The 17,981-nt window shown below is 42.1% G+C and overlaps 1 protein-coding gene across 2 annotated transcripts in view; it reads right to left on the bottom strand.

Moving 5' to 3' along the window:
• The window catches only part of LOC137618235 (serine-rich adhesin for platelets), a 101,806-nt gene that overhangs the window by 40,880 nt on the left and 42,945 nt on the right, over positions 1-17,981 (bottom strand). For both annotated transcript variants that reach the window (XM_068348383.1, XM_068348384.1), the window contains exons 5-8: positions 15,289-17,981; positions 12,966-13,063; positions 10,567-10,685; positions 636-813 (exon numbers count right to left, since the gene is read on the bottom strand). The exon at positions 15,289-17,981 is cut by the window's right edge and continues 801 nt beyond it. In XM_068348383.1, coding sequence (XP_068204484.1) covers positions 636-813; positions 10,567-10,685; positions 12,966-13,063; positions 15,289-17,981 — 3,088 coding nt within the window. The remainder of the gene's footprint in view (positions 1-635; positions 814-10,566; positions 10,686-12,965; positions 13,064-15,288) is intronic.

Below are 17,981 nucleotides of genomic sequence, written 5' to 3'. Positions count from 1 at the left end.
GAAAACTTCATTTGAAAAAAAAAAAAATCCCACGGGAAAAGGTTCTCTTCTTTGTGTCCAGTAGCTTCTACCTATCAGTCCTTCTTCTGTCATATGTATCATGCATGCTTAGTCCCTTCTCCTGCTTGTCATTTGCTATGTTAAATTTATATCTGGATTTTTGCCTTCCACTTCTCCAAGTTCATAACTCTTTTATGAATATGGTCCTCTTGTCTTTGCTTAACAAATCCATACAGCAAGACAACGGATACTGAACAGTAATGTAATTAATTGAACATTGCTCCTTTCTTAGCATCTCAATTTTCATCATTTCATCAATTTGTTTAAAGATTATTCTTTTATATTTCAATAAAACTACCAAAAATTTACCTTTAGCAGGTATGAATACAATAATTAGGCTATATCCTTTTTATTAGCCATTAAATTAACTTTTTAGTGACCATATATCAACTTGCTAATAAAACAGGTAAATATTCAAACAAAAACTCAAACATGTTGGTACGCCTTGTATACACACACAAGGCAAACTCTGAATTAAAGGAAACAAAAGGACTGATAGCCCTCTATCTAATAATTGAAACATGAATCGATCATCAGTACAGCACCAATCTTGATAAACCATCTACTGTACATACCTTATGAAAATAATGGCACATTTTTGCCTTAAGATGAAGTGAAATCACATCTTTTAATCCATCTAAGGCCAACATGTCTGCAAGCGCCGCTAGTTCGCCAACTCTCACTCCTTCAGGTACTGTGCTACTTCCACTATAAATGTGCTTCAGTGCCACCATCACACTATCAGCTGAAAACCTGAAAGAACACAATTTTGAAAAACTTTTCCTTTCCTTGGAAAAATTTTATTTTTATTAGTAAAATAAATTTTTGAATATACTTACCCGATAATCATGTAGCTGTCAACTCCGTTGCCCGACAGAATTCTATGGAGGGATACGCCAGCTATCACAATACTAGAAGGGGGTGTACTTACCAGCGCCACCTGTGGCCAGGTACTATAGTACTTCTTGTTGACACCTCCTCAATTTTTCCTCGGTCCACTGGTTCTCTATGGGGAGGAAGGGAGGGTCGATTAAATCATGATTATCGGGTAAGTATATTCAAAAATTTATTTTACTAATAAAAATAACATTTTTCAATATTAAACTTACCCGATAATCATGTAGCTGATTCACACCCAGGGGGGTGGGGGAAAACCAGTGTACAAGATTAAAGGATAGCTAAGTATCCCATATTTCATATAACAGTTATCTCAAATAACAATGAAATAATAAGTACCTGGTAAGGAAGTCGAATTGAACCGTTACTCTGCCTCTTTTTTAAGTTCGTCTTCCTTACTGAGCGCAGCGTTCCTCTTGGAGGCTGAATCAACTCAAAGGTGCTAAAGTATATAGGGCTGCAACCCCTACTAAAGGACCTCTACACAACCTCTAACCCAGGCGCTTCTCAAGAATGAATTGACCACCCGCCAAATCAAAAGGATGCGGAAGGCTTCTTAGCCTACCGTAACAACCATAAAAACAACAATAAAAGCATTCAAGAGAAAGGTTAAAAAAGGTTATGGGATTAAGGGAATGTAGTGGCTGAGCCCTCACCTACTACTGCACTCGCTGCTACGAATGGTCCCAGGGTGTAGCAGTTCTCGTAAAGAGACTGGACATCTTTAAGATAAAATGATGCAAACACTGACTTGCTCCTCCAATAGGTTGCATCCATTATGCTCTGCAGAGAACGGGTTTTAATTAAAGGCCATCGAAGTAGCTACGGCTCTTACTTCGTGGGTCCTTACCTTCAGCAATGCAAGGTCTTCCTCCTTTAAGTGAGAATGGGCTTCTCTAATCAGAAGCCTTATATAATACGAAACCCCGTTCTTGGACATGGGCCTCGAAGGTTTCTTGATGGCACACCATAAGGCTTCTGACTGTCCTCGAATAGGTTTAGACCTATTAAGATAATACTTGAGAGCTCTGACAGGGCAAAGAACTCTCTCTAGTTCGTTACCTACCATGTTGGAGAGGCTAGGTATTTCAAACGATCTAGGCCAAGGACGTGAAGGAAGTTCGTTCTTTGCTAGGAATCCGAGCTGAAAAGAACATGTTGCAGATTCGGTCGTGAAACCAATGTTCTTGCTGAAGGCATGAACCTCACTGACTCTCTTAGCTGTTGCAAGGCAGACGAGAAAAAGAGTCTTGAGGGTAAGGTCCTTGAAGGAAGCTGACTGGAGAGGTTCGAACCTAGGTGACATAAGGAACCTTAAGACTACGTCTAGGTTCCAGCCTGGAGTGGATAGACGACGCTCTTTAGAAGTCTCAAAAGACTTAAGGATGTCTTGAAGGTCCTTGTTGGAAGAAAGGTCCAAACCTCTGTGGCGGAGAACTGAAGCCAACATACTCCTATACCCTTTAATCGTAGGGGCTGAAAGGGATCTCTCATTCCTAAGATGTAAAAGGAAGTCAGCTATTTGGGTCACAGAGGTATTGGTAGAGGATACTGAATTGGCTCTACACCAGCTCCGGAAGACTTCCCACTTAGATTGGTAGACTCTACGAGTGGAAACCCTTCTTGCTCTGGCAATCGCACTGGCTGCCTCCTTCGAAAAGCCTCTAGCTCTAGCGAATCTTTCGACAGTCTGAAGGCAGTCAGCCGAAGAGCGTGGAGGTTTGGGTGCAACCTGTCTACGTGAGGTTGACGTAGAAGGTCCACTCTTAGAGGTAGAGTCCTGGGGATGTCGACTAGCCATTGAAGTACCTCTGTGAACCATTCTCTTGCAGGCCAAAGGGGAGCAACCAGCGTCAGCCGTGTCCCTTCGTGCGAGATGAATTTCTGCAGAACTTTGTTTATTATCTTGAACGGTGGGAATGCGTAAAGGTCGAGATGGGACCAGTTCAGTAGAAAAGCATCCACATGAACTGCTGCAGGGTCTGGAACTGGGGAACAGTACAGCGGAAGTCTCTTGGTCATGGCGGTGGCAAACAGATCTATGGTAGGTTGACCCCACAAGGTCCAAAGTCTGTTGCACACACTCTTGTGGAGGGTCCATTTCGTGGGAATGACCTGATTCCTTCTGCTTAGGCGATCTGCTGAGACGTTCATGTTGCCCTGAATGAACCTCGTGACCAAAGTGAGGTTTTGACTTCTTGACCAAATGAGGAGGTCCCTTGCGATCTCGTATAGGCTCCTCGAATGGGTCCCTCCTTGCTTGGAGATGTAAGCCAAGGCTGTGGTGTTGTCTGAGTTCACCTCCACCACTTTGCCTAGCAGGAGGGACTTGAAGTTCAGCAGGGCTAAATGAACTGCTAGTAGCTCCTTGCAGTTGATGTGGAGCGTTCCCTGTTCCTCGTTCCACGTTCCCGAGCATTCCCGTCCGTTCAAGGTCGCACCCCAGCCCGAGTCAGATGCATCTGAGAAGAGATGAAGATTGGGGGTCTGAATAGCCAACGATAGGCCCTCCCTGAGAAGGAGATTGTTCTTCCACCACAAGAGAGTGGTCTTCATCTCTTTGGTGACTGGGATAGAGACTGCTTCGAGAGTCAAACCCTTGTCCCAATGAGCTGCAAGATGGAATTGAAGAGGGCGGAGGTGGAGTCTCCCTAGCTCGACGAACAGGGCCAGTGATGAAAGGGTCCCTGTGAGACTCATCCACTGTCTCACCGAGCAACTGCTCCTCTTCAGCATGCTCATGATGCACTCTAGGGCTTGGCTTATCCTGGGGGCCGATGGAAAAGCCCGAAAATCCTGACTCCGAATCTCCATTCCCAGGTACACAATGGATTGGGAGGGAATGAGCTGAGACTTTTCTATGTTGACTAACAGACCCAGTTCTTTGATTAAGTCCAAAGTCCAGTTGAGACTCTCCAGACAGCGACGACTCGTGGAGGCTCTCAACAGCCAGTCGTCTAAGTAGAGGGAGGCTCTGATGTCCGATAAGTGGAGGAATTTTGCTATATTCCTCATCAGATGCGTGAACACCATAGGAGCTGTGCTTAGGCCAAAACACAGGGCTTGGAATTGGTAGACAACCTTTCCAAAAACGAATCTCAGGAAAGGTTGGGAGTCTGGATGAATAGGAACGTGAAAGTAGGCATCTTTCAAGTCCAACGAGACCATCCAGTCCTCCTGCCTGACCGCTGCTAGGACCGACTTCGTCGTCTCCATCGTGAACGTCTGCTTGGTGACATACGCATTGAGCGCGCTGACGTCCAGCACCGGTCTCCAACCTCCTGTCTTCTTGGCCACCAGAAAGAGACGGTTGTAGAAGCCCGGGGATTGATGGTCCCGGACTATAACCACTGCCTTCTTCTGCACAAGTAGCGACACCTCCTGGTGCAACGCTAGCCTCTTGTCCTCTTCTTTGTAGTTGGGAGAGAGGTTGATGGGAGATGTGGTCAGAGGGGGTTTGAGGCAGAATGGAATCCTGTAACCCTCCCTCAGCCAACTGACAGACTGGGCGTCTGCACCTCTCTTTTCCCAGGCTTGCCAGAAGCTCTTGAGTCTGGCTCCTACTGCTGTCTGGAGATGCGGAGAGTCAGTTTTTTCCTTTAGAGGCCTTGGAACCTTTCCTAGACTTGCTCCTGGAAGAGTCTGGACGGGAGCTTCCTCGGCTGGGGGCTCTACCACGAAAGGGCGGTATGAACCTCGTAGCAGGAGTATCAGCCACTGGGGTGCGATAAGTCCTGGGGACTGAGGTAGCAACCTTAGTCTTACGAGCCGATGAGGCTACAAGATCATGTGTGTCCTTTTGTATCAGGGCAGCAGACAAGTCCTTAACCAGCTCTTCGGGGAAGAGGAACTTCGAGAGCGGAGCGAAAAGGAGTTGTGACCTTTGACAAGGTGTAATGCTGGAGGAAAGGAAGGTACAAAGCTGTTCCCTTTTCTTAAGAACCCCTGATACAAACATCGACGCAAGCTCGCCAGATCCATCTCTAATGGCCTTATCCATGCAGGACATTAATAGCATGGCAGAATCCTTGTCCGCAGGGGAGGTCTTCTTGCTGAGGGCCCCCAGGCACCAGTCTAGGAAGTTGAACATCTCAAATGCTCTAAAAACACCCTTCAGGAAGTGATCAAGGTCTGAGAAGGTCCAGCAAACCTTAGAGCGCCTCATTGCAGTTCTACGAGGCAAGTCTACCAGACTTGAGAAGTCAGCCTGGGCAGAGGCAGGTACTCCCAAGCCTGGTTCCTCTCCTGTGGCATACCAAACGCCCGCTTTAGAAGTGAGCTTAGTCGGAGGAAACATGAACGAAGTCTTGCCAAGGTGTTGCTTAGTCTGCAACCACTCCCCTAAGATCCTTAACGCTCTCTTAGAGGACCTTGCTAGGACTAGCTTAGTATAGGAAGACTTAGCTGGCTGCATGCCCAGCGAAAACTCAGATGGTGGAGAGCGGGGAATAGCAGAGACAAAGTGGTCTGGGTATACCTCCCTAAACAGAGCCAAGACCTTACGAAAGTCAATAGAAGGCGGAGAAGGCTTGGATTCATCCACGTCTGATGAGGGATCCAGGTGTGCCGCCTCATCATCAGACGCCTCATCACCAGAGTGAAGCGAAGAGATCGGAAAGGTATGCTGAACAGCAGAGTCAGAACGAGCTGGAACAACAATATTAGTGGTTTCCTCTTCAAGAATCTGTTGAGGGAACACCTGAGTCTCAGACTGCAAAGGCTGAACAAAAGAAGCAGAAGGTAGGCGCATGGGTGGAGGAGGCTGACTCCTGGCATGAGTGGCTGAACTCAAGGATTGCGCTTGCTGAGTGGATGGCGGAAGCGGAGTAGCAAGTTCCTGTTCCTGCGGTGTGAGCGTAGAGCGATGAGGTAGAGGCTGCGCAGAACGTAGTAAATGTCTCGCAAGCTGAGGCTCCTGAGGCGCAAGGCTAAGGTGTTGTGGTGCTTGCCTTGCGGAGGGTTGAGCTCGCTGCAGCGAGAGCTGAGGAGACTGACTCATGGAAGGGAGAGGTTGTTGTACCTCAACCGAGTGTTGCATCACTGGTGGGGCAGCAAGTGGAAGCGGAGGAAGAGAGGTATAAGCCTCCTGATCCCATTGCTGAGGTTCCCTTAAGGAAGGCGGAGGCTGTACACCACTGGGAACAGTAAACTCAGAACGTGGCTCAACATCGTACGCCTGGCAGGCGGTACTGCGGTCAGGCGGAGCGAGCGCAGGCGGAGCGAGTGCAGGCGGAGGCGGAGGCGCAACCTTCTCAGCCCGACACTCACGCATCAAGACCGAAAGCTGTGCCTGCATGGACTGCAGTAGAGACAACTTGGGGTCGGCAGACACTACGGTCTGCTGAGGTAAAGCCTTAACAGCAGAGATCTGTTGCGGCAGAACCTTACTCCTCTTGGGCGGAGTGCAGTCGACTGATGACTGCGGCGAGTCAGAGCTGAGCCAATGACTGCAGCCCGGTTGAGCACTCGCGGACTGGACTCTGCGTTTGAGTGGTCTAGAGACCTGAGTCCAGCGTTTCTTCCCTGACAATAGATCAGCGGACGAGTAAAAGACGGGCTCAATCGTCTGCAGGTGGGAGTGACGGTCTCTGGAAGACACGCCCGCAACCACCGAGGATACTTCTGTGCGCCGATCAAGGCCTGCCGAACCCTTTTGCCCTTCGACATTGCTTCTCCCCTGGGCTTGGGAGCTTGCAAGAGGTCCCGGACTGGGAGGACGACTGGCACGCACAGAAGTATCCTCACACACCACACTGACTCTGACACTAGCACTTGGCACTGCACTGACACTAGCACTCGTCACAGCACTGGCACTAATTCCACCCACTGCACTCTTGACCTTAAGTTCCTTGACTTCGGCCATAAGAGACTTATGATCACTTACCACTGACTCTACTTTATCGCCTAAGGCCTGAATAGCACGCAACACAACAGACATATCAGGCTGAGGGCAAATAGTAGGTTCGGGGGTAGCCACTACAGGGGTAGGAAAAGGTAGGGGATCATGAGGTGAGGAAAAAAGTGAAGAGTGAGAAGAACTCCTCCTAACTCTGCCTCTCTCTAACTTAGTTGAATATTTCAAAAGACGGACAAAATCAAGTTCCGAAAGTCCGGCGCATTCCTCACATCGATTTTCTAACTGACAGGGCCTATCCCTACAGTCAGAACAAGCGGTGTGAGGATCTACCGAGGCCTTCGGAATACGCCTATTACAAGACCTACATCGCCTATGGGTGGGGGCTTGCGAAATGTCAGACATCTTGAATCCAAAGAGTTAGCCAAGTGGGGTTCCAAAATCAAGCAAAAGATCGTTAACCGTTAATCAGGACTATATAAAAGCTATCTAAGCTAATATAAGAAGGTTTCCAGTAAAGCGACAGCCGAAATCAAAGAGAAATACTTCACCAAAAGTCGTGAAAATACTCCAAGAACATAAGCGTATCCCAGAACGTCTTGCCGGAAGCACGACAGAGGAAAAATTGAGGAGGTGTCAACAAGAAGTACTATAGTACCTGGCCACAGGTGGCGCTGGTAAGTACACCCCCTTCTAGTATTGTGATAGCTGGCGTATCCCTCCATAGAATTCTGTCGGGCAACGGAGTTGACAGCTACATGATTATCGGGTAAGTTTAATATTGAAAAAAATAGGAATATACATTTCTTAACATCAAATACTTCAAAATGTCATAGCAAAGTCTACCCATTATAATCATTATACTTTACATCAAACCACAGTTAATTTTGAATAATGCTATTGAGGGACCTTGTACCAAGACTGAAAAAACTTGCTATAATTATTTATCATTTTCTGGGGCATGGGGCATATTTAATTTGGATCAAATTCCATCAAATCATCAAGAAAACTTCCACCAAAGACTGATATACAGATCCATGAACAATTTCAAACAATGACTTCAGGATATTGGTATGGTGTCTATGAAAAGCCTATTACAATAGTACTGACACAACAGCAATAAATGAAGCCAGAAACCAAATGGTACCTGATGTTTGTTGATAATGACAGGCCCATTACAGCCTACTTCCCAATCTTAAAGTCCTTTAAGAGAGAAAAATTTAAAGTCACTAAATGATGTTAGGAGTTTGCAAATCCATTAACCTGTCAGAATTGAGCAAAAAGAAAATTCATCCTCATAACTGAATCATTTCAGAGTATGATCTGGGCTACGAAGAAGAGGCAGCCATACTATACGGGTCGTCAGAAAGGACTTCGGTCTCCCCTGGGATGCAACCTTTAGGTGCTCCCCTGCGGTTTGGCTTGTTTGCTAGTAAGGCTTCGATTCAGGATACCTCTGGCCAGGCTACTGTTCCCCCTAGGTTTATCCATCTTGTGTCCCTTGTGGATGCTTCAATTATTGCCAAGATAGTAAAGGCATCAATGGTGGTTCTTTCCAAGGACCTGCTATTCCCGAGAGTCCCCATGTTAATCATTCTCCTTCTGTGTTCCAACCTGAGGATCATGCAGTGTCTGGACACACTCGGCCTTCAGGCTCAAGGAAAAACTCCAGTGAGGGTTACTTCATAGGGTTCATATCCTCTGAGTTCTGTGATAGGGGAGGAGTCAATGGGAAAGAGCTCCAATATGGATGAAGAGGAAAGGGACTCGGTGGGTAATCCCCAGAAATCTAGCAAGAGAAACACTTTCTGGCCTCTCACAAATGTTTCATTGTAGAATTATAAATATTCTCTTCGATGAAGTGGAATTTAAGGACTTTTATCTTCCCTCTCTCATGCTGATGCATTAAGGAGCCATCTCCTACCCTCATCCGCTCACACCCAAAGAAGTGTTACTAATGATGCATAAGACAGAAAACTAGTGTCAGATACTGGAAGTTTGCGTCTCAATCATAGCCTTTTTGAGACAACTGTGGTTGAGATGAAAGTGCCAGGCCAGAATACACCCTTCCATGCCAAAATGGTCAGGATGGTTGTGGAATCATTGAGGATATTTTGCTGGAAGAGGATTCTAGCCTTCCCAAAGAATGTTATTCCCTTTTAGGGGTTTATCCTAAAAGGTTTGAAGGATTTATGGCACTGCAGGGGTTTTGTGAGGTCTTTTTTCCCAGTAAACTGTATGCCTGTATAAGCAATCATCAGCCCAGTGATTTTTCCCTCAAACTCCAGAGTATCTGGTATGTTTTCTCAGGATGTTGGAGCTGTCGATGGATTAAAGATGGCTTGTTCAACTATGGCTAAGTTACTGTATAAACCTACACATATGGCGTTCAAGAAGTTTGAAAAGGCAAAGTTCAAGGCAAGACGTCATGTATTGGCATCTTGCAACCTGGAAAAATTCAGAGTAGAGAAGTTTCTATTAAGTAACCCTCTCTCTCCATACCTGTTCTCGCAATTTTTGGTGAATAGAACCGAGGTGAATGCTTGTCAGGTGACACATCACTTCTGAAAAGTAGAGAATAGTCTTATGACCCCCGCTGAAAAGGAAGTGGGTGTTCAATTATAATGGTCGGCTCTACAATCAAGATCAGTAGCATAAAAGGCAGAATGCAAAAAGACGAGGATTACAGATGGCTCAAGCCAGGCCCTTCCAGTTTGGTAGCAATCAAGGTGGTAGAATCAACAACCACCTTCTCAGGCAGAAGCTTCAGCCCAGAGTACTTTGGTATACTATCAGAGGAGAGAAAGGGAAAGGAAGAAGACTAGGTGAGGTCAGGGTTCTGGCCTGTTTTTCTACGGCAAAGGACCTCAAAGATGAACGCCTTCAGGTTAAGAGTTGCCTCTATCGTTTTAAAGAACACTGGACCTTTTCTCTGTAAGGGCAGAGCATTGTCTGAAATTATCCGGGCTGGTCATGGAAATCCAAACCCCATTCATGACAAAAGTTATTCCTGGAGCTCAACTCTTCTGTCAGCAAAGTATAGGAAGAGAGAGCCCAAGAGAAATGTAGATTTCTAATATTTCGGGGCAGACTGTTCAGTGCCCCAAAGGAGGACTCTCCTAAGAGGTGGGTGACCCTCAACGTATCTGCTCTCAACAAACACATTAGATGTGATGTGTTCAAGATGATGACCATTGTGTACATCTCCAAAATACTACACTTTGGGCCTGGACCTGTACTATAGATCTCAAAGACGCATAATAGCCCGTGCCTATCGCTCTTCGCTTTCAGCCTACCTAGGGCTTCAGCTTGGGAGGAGTCAGTGACCAAAGTCAGTGACCAAAAGTACTGCAATTGCAGGAAGTTCAGGTCATTGCCTATTTGAACAAAGGGCTAGTTTGGGCAGAGACGAGAGTTATGCCTCACTTATACATCATGTTCTTCAAGCTCTTCAAGATAGAGGATTTTTCATAAAATGTACAAAATCAATAATAGTTCTAGACAGTATATTCAAAAGGTTAAGCCAGTGCTGGAACATGTCAAAATCCACTCTGAACCTTGAAGCATCTATACCTCCTAAAGAAAATTAACAGTATACCGTGAGCTTCACACCACTTCTAGCATTAATGTAATAAAACAAAGCAATAGTTTATATATAAAAAGTTATTTTTCAATAAGCTTTATATGTAATCTTATCAAATATAAGGAATGCTTCCAATTAAAAAAAATATAACAGAATATTAATAATGAGTTACCCTTGTAACTTTATGACATTTCCTGCACTTTCAACCCAGTGTCCAGAGAGCATGGCGGCAAAGTATACACAGCGTGAAGCCAAAATACACTTGTGTGCTCTAATGCGCTTTTCACCAATCTGCAAAAAAAAAAAAAAAAAAAAAATTAAATTTATACAAGATTCAAAACTAAAAATATTAAATCAGAAAACATTTAAAATACTAAAGTTCTTGTGATTGAATATTAGCAATCACAGACAATATAGTTGACAACCAGCAAGACCATCTGATTAAATACTTTTCTTTTTAAAGAAAGTGGCATTTTACTTTTCATCATCTCATTTCCTTTATCCAAAACTCTCCATCCCGTGCTTATCCTTCTCTTGATTTTGGTCTTATGTCCTGGAGAAACGCTTACTATCTGTCCTAAGTACGCATATCTATTAACAATCTCCAGTATTTTGTCCATAATCCTTATTTGCTGTCCCTCTGCATTTTCATTGTACATCATCTTAGTTCTACTCATATTCATTTTCAGTCCTACATTTCTGCTTTCTCTATTCAAATCTTCTATCATCTTTTACAATTCTTCCCATGATTCACTAAGTAGAACTATGTCATCTGCAAATCTTAAGTTGGTAAAGTATCCCCATTAATGTTAATTGCTACATTTTCCTAACATAAATTCTTTAAAATTTCTTATATGCATGATGTGAATAATTTGTTCACTATGTTCAGTTTTAGAATTGCTGTATTTCCTGTACAGATATCTTCAGGTGTTCTAACATAAGATTCATCCGTTCCTTATTTATGAAGTGGTTTCATTAATGCTGAAGTTTTGACAGAATCAATAGCCTTTTCATGGTTTATAAATGGCATACATTGTGGTTTATCATAATCAGTTAATTTTTCCATTAGCTAATTAATTACATTGATATGGTCAGTTGTTGAATACCTGCTTTTAAAGCCTGCCTGCTCTCTTGGTTAATTAAAATCTAGCCGTCTTTCTATTCGGCCTATTACAATATCTGTAAATATTTTATATGTTACCGAGAGTAAACTTATTGGGCAGTAATTTTACAGGTCTTTTGTTTCTTCCTTTTAATTAATTAATACAATAAGTCTTTCCAAGCTGTACATAGAGAGCATTCTTGCAGATATATTGTATAAAGTTTAGCAAGATTACTACTATGAAATCTCCTTCACCTTTTATCAAATCAACTGTTAGGCCATCTTCTGCTGATATGCCTCCTTTTGTGCCTTTTAATACTTCCTTTACTTCTCCTACTGGTACTTGTGGTACTACCAGCTCAGGTGTTTCATTATTTCTAATGGCAAAGTTTTTTTATATCACTGTTGTATAGCATTGTATAGAAATCCTCTACAATATATAACTCAATCTTTTTTGTAGATAATATTTCCATTTTCATCCTTTAAAACAAATATCTGTTGGAGCCCTGTTCCAAGTCTTCTTTTCATCAATCTGATACTTCTTCCTTTCTTTATTGCTTCCTCAATTTTGGTCTGATTGTGTTTAAGAATATATTGGGGTTTTAGTTTGTTAATTCTTTTGGATAGTTCTGTCGATTCTATTTCATCTTTCTTGGGTTTTTCCATCATTTTCAATTTTTCCTTTATTAGGCTTTTGGTGTTTTCTGAGAGTTTTCTTTGATATTACTTAGGAACTTTGCCACAAATCTCTTAAAGGTTTAAAGGTAAGCTCATGAATGGCAGAGGCAAGGGACCGTGACACTGCTCTATCGAGCAGAACAATGCCCTAGAGACTGACCATACATATACATATGATCAGGGCCCAAGCTACCTCTCCACCCTAGTTAGGACCAAGGAGAGCCAGGCAATGGCTGCTGACGACTCAGAAAATAGACCTATAGGCTCCCTCAAAATCTCCATCCTTAGCTCACATGGACGGTGAGGTTGCAGCGATCAAAGAAACTAACAAGTTTGAGAGGGACTAAAACCCCAGTCTGGCGTTCACCAGTCAAGGACGTTACCACATTGGCCACCACAATTTTTTTTTTTTAACTAATAATTTCCTCCCTACTTTCTTCCATTTCCTCATATTGTTGCGAGTACCTATTTTGTAATGCTAAGCTAAACTAAACTCTATATATATATATATTTATGGAATCTGCTTTTGTATTTATTGTTATAGCTTGGCTAATAATAATGCAATAATAAAATGATATACTATACTATATACAGTAGATATATACAGTACTATACATATACTAGGTTGGTTTGCTGAGTGATCAGACAAAAGTCTCCCACCATCACCAATCCACACTGGCCAGCATGGTGTTGAAAATTGGCCAAACCACAGACATTACTAAAGACATGCCTGAGGCTTTCTTCCTGCCGTAGACTAGAAATGGATATATTTGTTTTTGTTTTTTACTTACTTGTATTGTTACATCTGTGTTGATTTCGTTCAGGAACATCCGAAGCAGATCCTCTCCTAACTGTGAACAGGACTCGGGGCCTGTTTGGTCTGATGTTTCTGTAAAATTAGAAAAAAGCATAAATACTGTACAATTTCATTTGGAACAAAAGTTAAAAAAGACAATAGAGTCTAGCGTTTTACTATACAATCACAGTACAGTATGTAAAATATGCAAGAGACATAATGGTAATGATTATAATGTAATTGTAAAATGAAAAGAAAAAACTCATAACAAATGATAAGTTTCACTATCAATCTTTTAAATAATCTCTCCATTGACTTGGCACTAAAGCGACTGAAATTAAAATATACTTTACTGACCCAGGTCTAGGACCTTTGACCAAAAAGTGCCAATCTATGGGAATAAACAAACATAGAAAATTACTTGTAAAATAACCCCCATTATCTCAGTACGGTACTTTAATCAGTTTGCACAGTACCAGCTTTAGCGCTAATGAAAATATAGGTTGTACTGTACATTTGTGTAAAAAGTATACATGATTAAATCTTGGCTTCAAATTTTGAAAATAGCAAGTTATTTGTGCTGACATACAATTCACCTCATTGCATATGATTTTCATACCTTACATTCCTACTAATGGAATTAGTCATGATGTAGTATTTACAGTGTCAAGAAGTGTAACAAAAAATTATTTGTTTTATACAATACAGTATTCAATTCTGCAATTTAGAATTTTTATAAAGTTAGCCGCAAAAGTGCAAGAAAACTCATAAAGCAGTATATCATAAAAATAAAACTACAAAGCACTAAAAGATAATAATCATAAGACATGGTTCAGTCCAAAGGTTGTATTAACACTGACAAGTTTTAGGCCCTATTGTAATCAACCCCATAAAATCAGATAAAAGTGCGGCATAAGGAGTCGTAAATGAAGCGTTAAATGAATGGTGTTTGCCGAAATATAGTGTTAGCCGGTGATAGTGAAGAGCTTACTTGTGAGTTTTTAGCTTAACATTTTCTCGTAGAGCAGCGAGCCACTGATTGCTGTTTCACGGCTTAAAGGCTGCAAATTTTTCTTCACTTCAATAGTCTTACCTAAAATTTTTCTTCTTACAATTACTATCCCATTTACATTACAAAGTTCTACCAGTTTAGATAAACTATACTCAATTTCTTTTAATGAGACAGATTTGCACCAACTCGTAGCGGTGCCCTTTTAGCTCGGAAAAGTTTCCTGATCGCTGATTGGTTAGAATTATCTCGTCCAACCAATCACCGAGCAGGAAACGTTTCCGAGCTAAAAGGGCACCGCTGCGAGTCGGTGCAAATCTGCCTCGCTAAAAAAAATCGTCTATAGTTCACTGGGAACAGCAATTCCCCAAATTACAAGCCATTCTTTGACATGATGGAAAGATTGAATTCAGGCCCACTGTACACTGCTTTGCATTTTAGACAACATGAAGTAGACATACACTAATATTCTGGACCCCAATTTGAAGATACAACCACAAACCAACTGAAAATAGCAAGGATAAAATGAAGAAATACTGTAATAAGACAATAATATATCATTTAATACAGTAAGCACAATGACATTTATAATAATCTGATATCTATTTCAAATACAACCCGACTATTTGTTGACTTTAGTAGCTGGAAATCATAAGCATAGGATTCAGGTTGTGATGAGGACAGCAAGAGTTGTTAAAAACACTATCATGAACAGGTTAAAATTGAATACCCGTTTGATGGCAATCTTGTTGTTCAAGTCTATGCCTATCGCATGTCTAGGTGATATGAAAATGAACTGGGCCCAGTGCGGGCGGGGAAGTTTGATGTATCGATTTAGAAATTATCGTTTAAATTCTTATTTAGGCATGAAGATATTTCTGAGTTACGAAATTGTAATTCTTAAACAAGTAAGGAAATAACATATTCTATGATTAAGTAAAAGCATTCAATCAGGGAGGATAGAAGAGTATATAGAAAAAATTGAATGTGGAAGCACTACTGGAATGTAAAGGTCTTAATTTCTAAGAAAGTATGTGGTCAAGATAAAAGGCAAAAAGCACATTACATGTGGGATATCTATTACATTGGTGAAAAACCCTGTGTATGGATATATAACACAGGTAAGATGTAAAAGCTATTTCCTATGAGGTTCTTATTTGAAAAGCAAAAATATACTAAATGTAATAGTACTATATATCCAATAGTTTTCTTATGTTCACCTCCTACTGTATTAGGGATTAAATCTACAGTAATGATAAATATACTCAATATATACGATAAGTGATTCAATAACATCATGATAACTTACCATTGGATCTTTCAATGCTGCTGAGGAGACTACTGACATCAGACACTTCAGAAACCTCCGCTTCCTTAGGTAGACTAGTGGACATCACTTCATTCAGGGATATGCTTTGACATGGTCCCAACTCTGATATGGATATGTCTTTACTAGTGGCCATATCATTGGTTTCCGAAGGTTGATCATCCTTCGTTTTAGACACAGAACTATCTCGTTGCGAACTGGCTTCCTGTTTATGCTGACCTTTCGCCTTGTTGGTTTTGAAATTTGATGATTTACTTTTCAGTGAATGGATAGGGCGGGGAATTCCTGAAACAAATGAACTATCTTTTGAATTAGATGATTCATTTATCTTGTCATTTAAACTTACATTTTTCCTCGTTGGCGGTTGAGCAATGAATTCATCCCGATCTATAACCGATTTAGTCATTAATTTACTTGAACTTTCTGGACTTGAAAAAATAAGGGAGTCACTCGGAGCAGATCTCGTCATGACGTTAACAACTTCTGGCTTCTTTTTTGGTTGAGGTGCCTGCCTTCTCTTTGGCTTGGGAGAACCAGTTTTTGATGTAGTTTCAGCCTCAATAAACATGAAGAAGCCTTTCTTTTCTTTGCCTCCACCATCATCTGAGCCTCCATTACTTTCTCCTTTGCTGCTTACTTTGGCAATATTACCTTTTGGAGGTTTCGATGCATCTGGAAGGACTGGTGGAAGGGAAGAATGCCCATCTTCAAGGTGAGGTTCAGCTAACTGTGTCGATACCGTACCATCGCTCTCCGACTTTCGTTTTCTTCTTGTCTTAGGCGACGGAGTATCTGCTTCTATGTACATGTACACACCTGATGACTGGGCTTTGGCCTTTGAGCTCAATTTCTTATCTTCTTCGGCTTGCTCTGTAGAAGGAGTTGGTATTTCGTTGAAGTCAATAAACATTGAAAAAATTGACTGCTGTTTATCCTCCTCTCCCGTGCCAGATTCTTTCACTTCATCGACTTCTGTCTTACCATCTTCATCCTGCGGACCAATATATCCAAACACTAAAGGAATGGAATCAACATCTTTGATTGAACCAATACTAACCTGTCTTTCTGATTTAGGAATGGATACAGTATCGCCACTTTCCTTTTCTCGCTTAAGAGTAGAGCCACCCGAAACAATGGGAGTGTTTTCTGAAACTGTCCTTGCTAATCTTGGGCTACCAGTAATGTTTGCCAGAGAGGTATATAAGGATTCACCACTTACACCTGCCTTTGATTCACCACTTATACTTGGCTTTGATTCACCTTTTGCTTCACCACTACTAGATTCACTACTCTTACTTTCATTTTCCCTATCATCTTTTTCTTTCTCTTCATCATCCATTTCTTCCTTATTAATGCTGGAAGTGCTATTTTCCATAACATCACAAGACTGTTCTGCGGCAGCTGTCCCTCTCTGAGAGTTGTCAAATTCCCTTTTAGCAACTAAGTCAACACTAAGAGAATCTGGAGATGGCGATCTTGTGCCTTGACCTCTTCTTGCAATTTCTCGCTGGAGCTCTAATGCCATTTGCTCAGTACTTTTTCGGCCTTTGAGGACAGGAGGATTGGCGATGATATGAGGGGTGCGATTGGACTCTTCCAAGTTGTGAATAACTGGCAGACCTACCGATGCTGGTCGAGGTATGGGATCTTCAACTGGGACGTCTAATCCACCGAGAGAGTGAATGCTACCCAACATTGCACTATCCATCATGCTACTATATAAAGATCCTACACCCATGCTGCTCTCTGAGCTTATACTTGCAGTCATCAAACTTGCTGTCATCATATTTGTTGTTGGAATGTTTGAATATGTTTGGAAATTATGCTCGAATAATAAAGAACCTTTTTTTCTCTCGATTTCTCTTAATTTTTCTGGGTCTTCCATACTATCTTGATACAAGCTTACAGACTCATCTGATATTTTTCTCTCCTTACCAGTATCTAGATTTCTTGGTTCTCTAGGATGACTTTCACTTTTTTTCGACGAACTAAACGTAACATGATGAGTACTGACCAGCCTACTTGGCACATCAGCTTCTGGTGTCTTGTCTTTATCAGCTTTCGCCTTCTCTGATTTGAACGAGGAAACAGGAGACTCACTTGGTGCACCATCTATAAGAGGATGAAACACTTCAAAAGTCCTTGCCCTAACCAGTGGTCTTTTAGTGCAACTAGATTCATCATCTACATCCACTTCACCTTCATCTCCATCAAGTTGGCCCTTACTGACTTCACCAGAACTTTTTATCACATTAACCTGTAGTGGAAGAACTTCAGGGCTCTCATCTGAATCATGGCTAGTAGAGTTCTCATCATGACTGCTTGGTAATTCCACCTCCAGGCTGGATGTCTCATGGAGATGACTTAGCCTCTGCTCACTGCCACTGTTACTGACACTAACACTTGTATCAAAATCCCCACTGTCCTGAGATTCTGCACCAAAGGATTGACTTTTTTGTTGTTGGTATGTTTTTGAGGTAGATGCTGATTGAGCAGGTAGTGATTGATGTTTAGTAGCATTGGTGGCCTGATGAAGACAAGGTTTGTCTTTTGAATTCGACATTGCACTCTGTTTGGTCTTCTTTAACTTAACACGTTCGAGGAAGAATGGACTAGACTCTCCATTGACAGAGAATAGCCCACTTCGCTGTTCTGCCTCCTTTATAAGGGCTTCT

The sequence above is a fragment of the Palaemon carinicauda genome, chromosome 24 (genome assembly GCF_036898095.1).
Source record: "Palaemon carinicauda isolate YSFRI2023 chromosome 24, ASM3689809v2, whole genome shotgun sequence".
In the NCBI taxonomy this organism is placed as follows: domain Eukaryota; kingdom Metazoa; phylum Arthropoda; class Malacostraca; order Decapoda; family Palaemonidae; genus Palaemon; species Palaemon carinicauda.
Note: the sequence above shows the minus strand (reverse complement) of the source record. Positions and strands in the feature narration are given on the sequence as shown.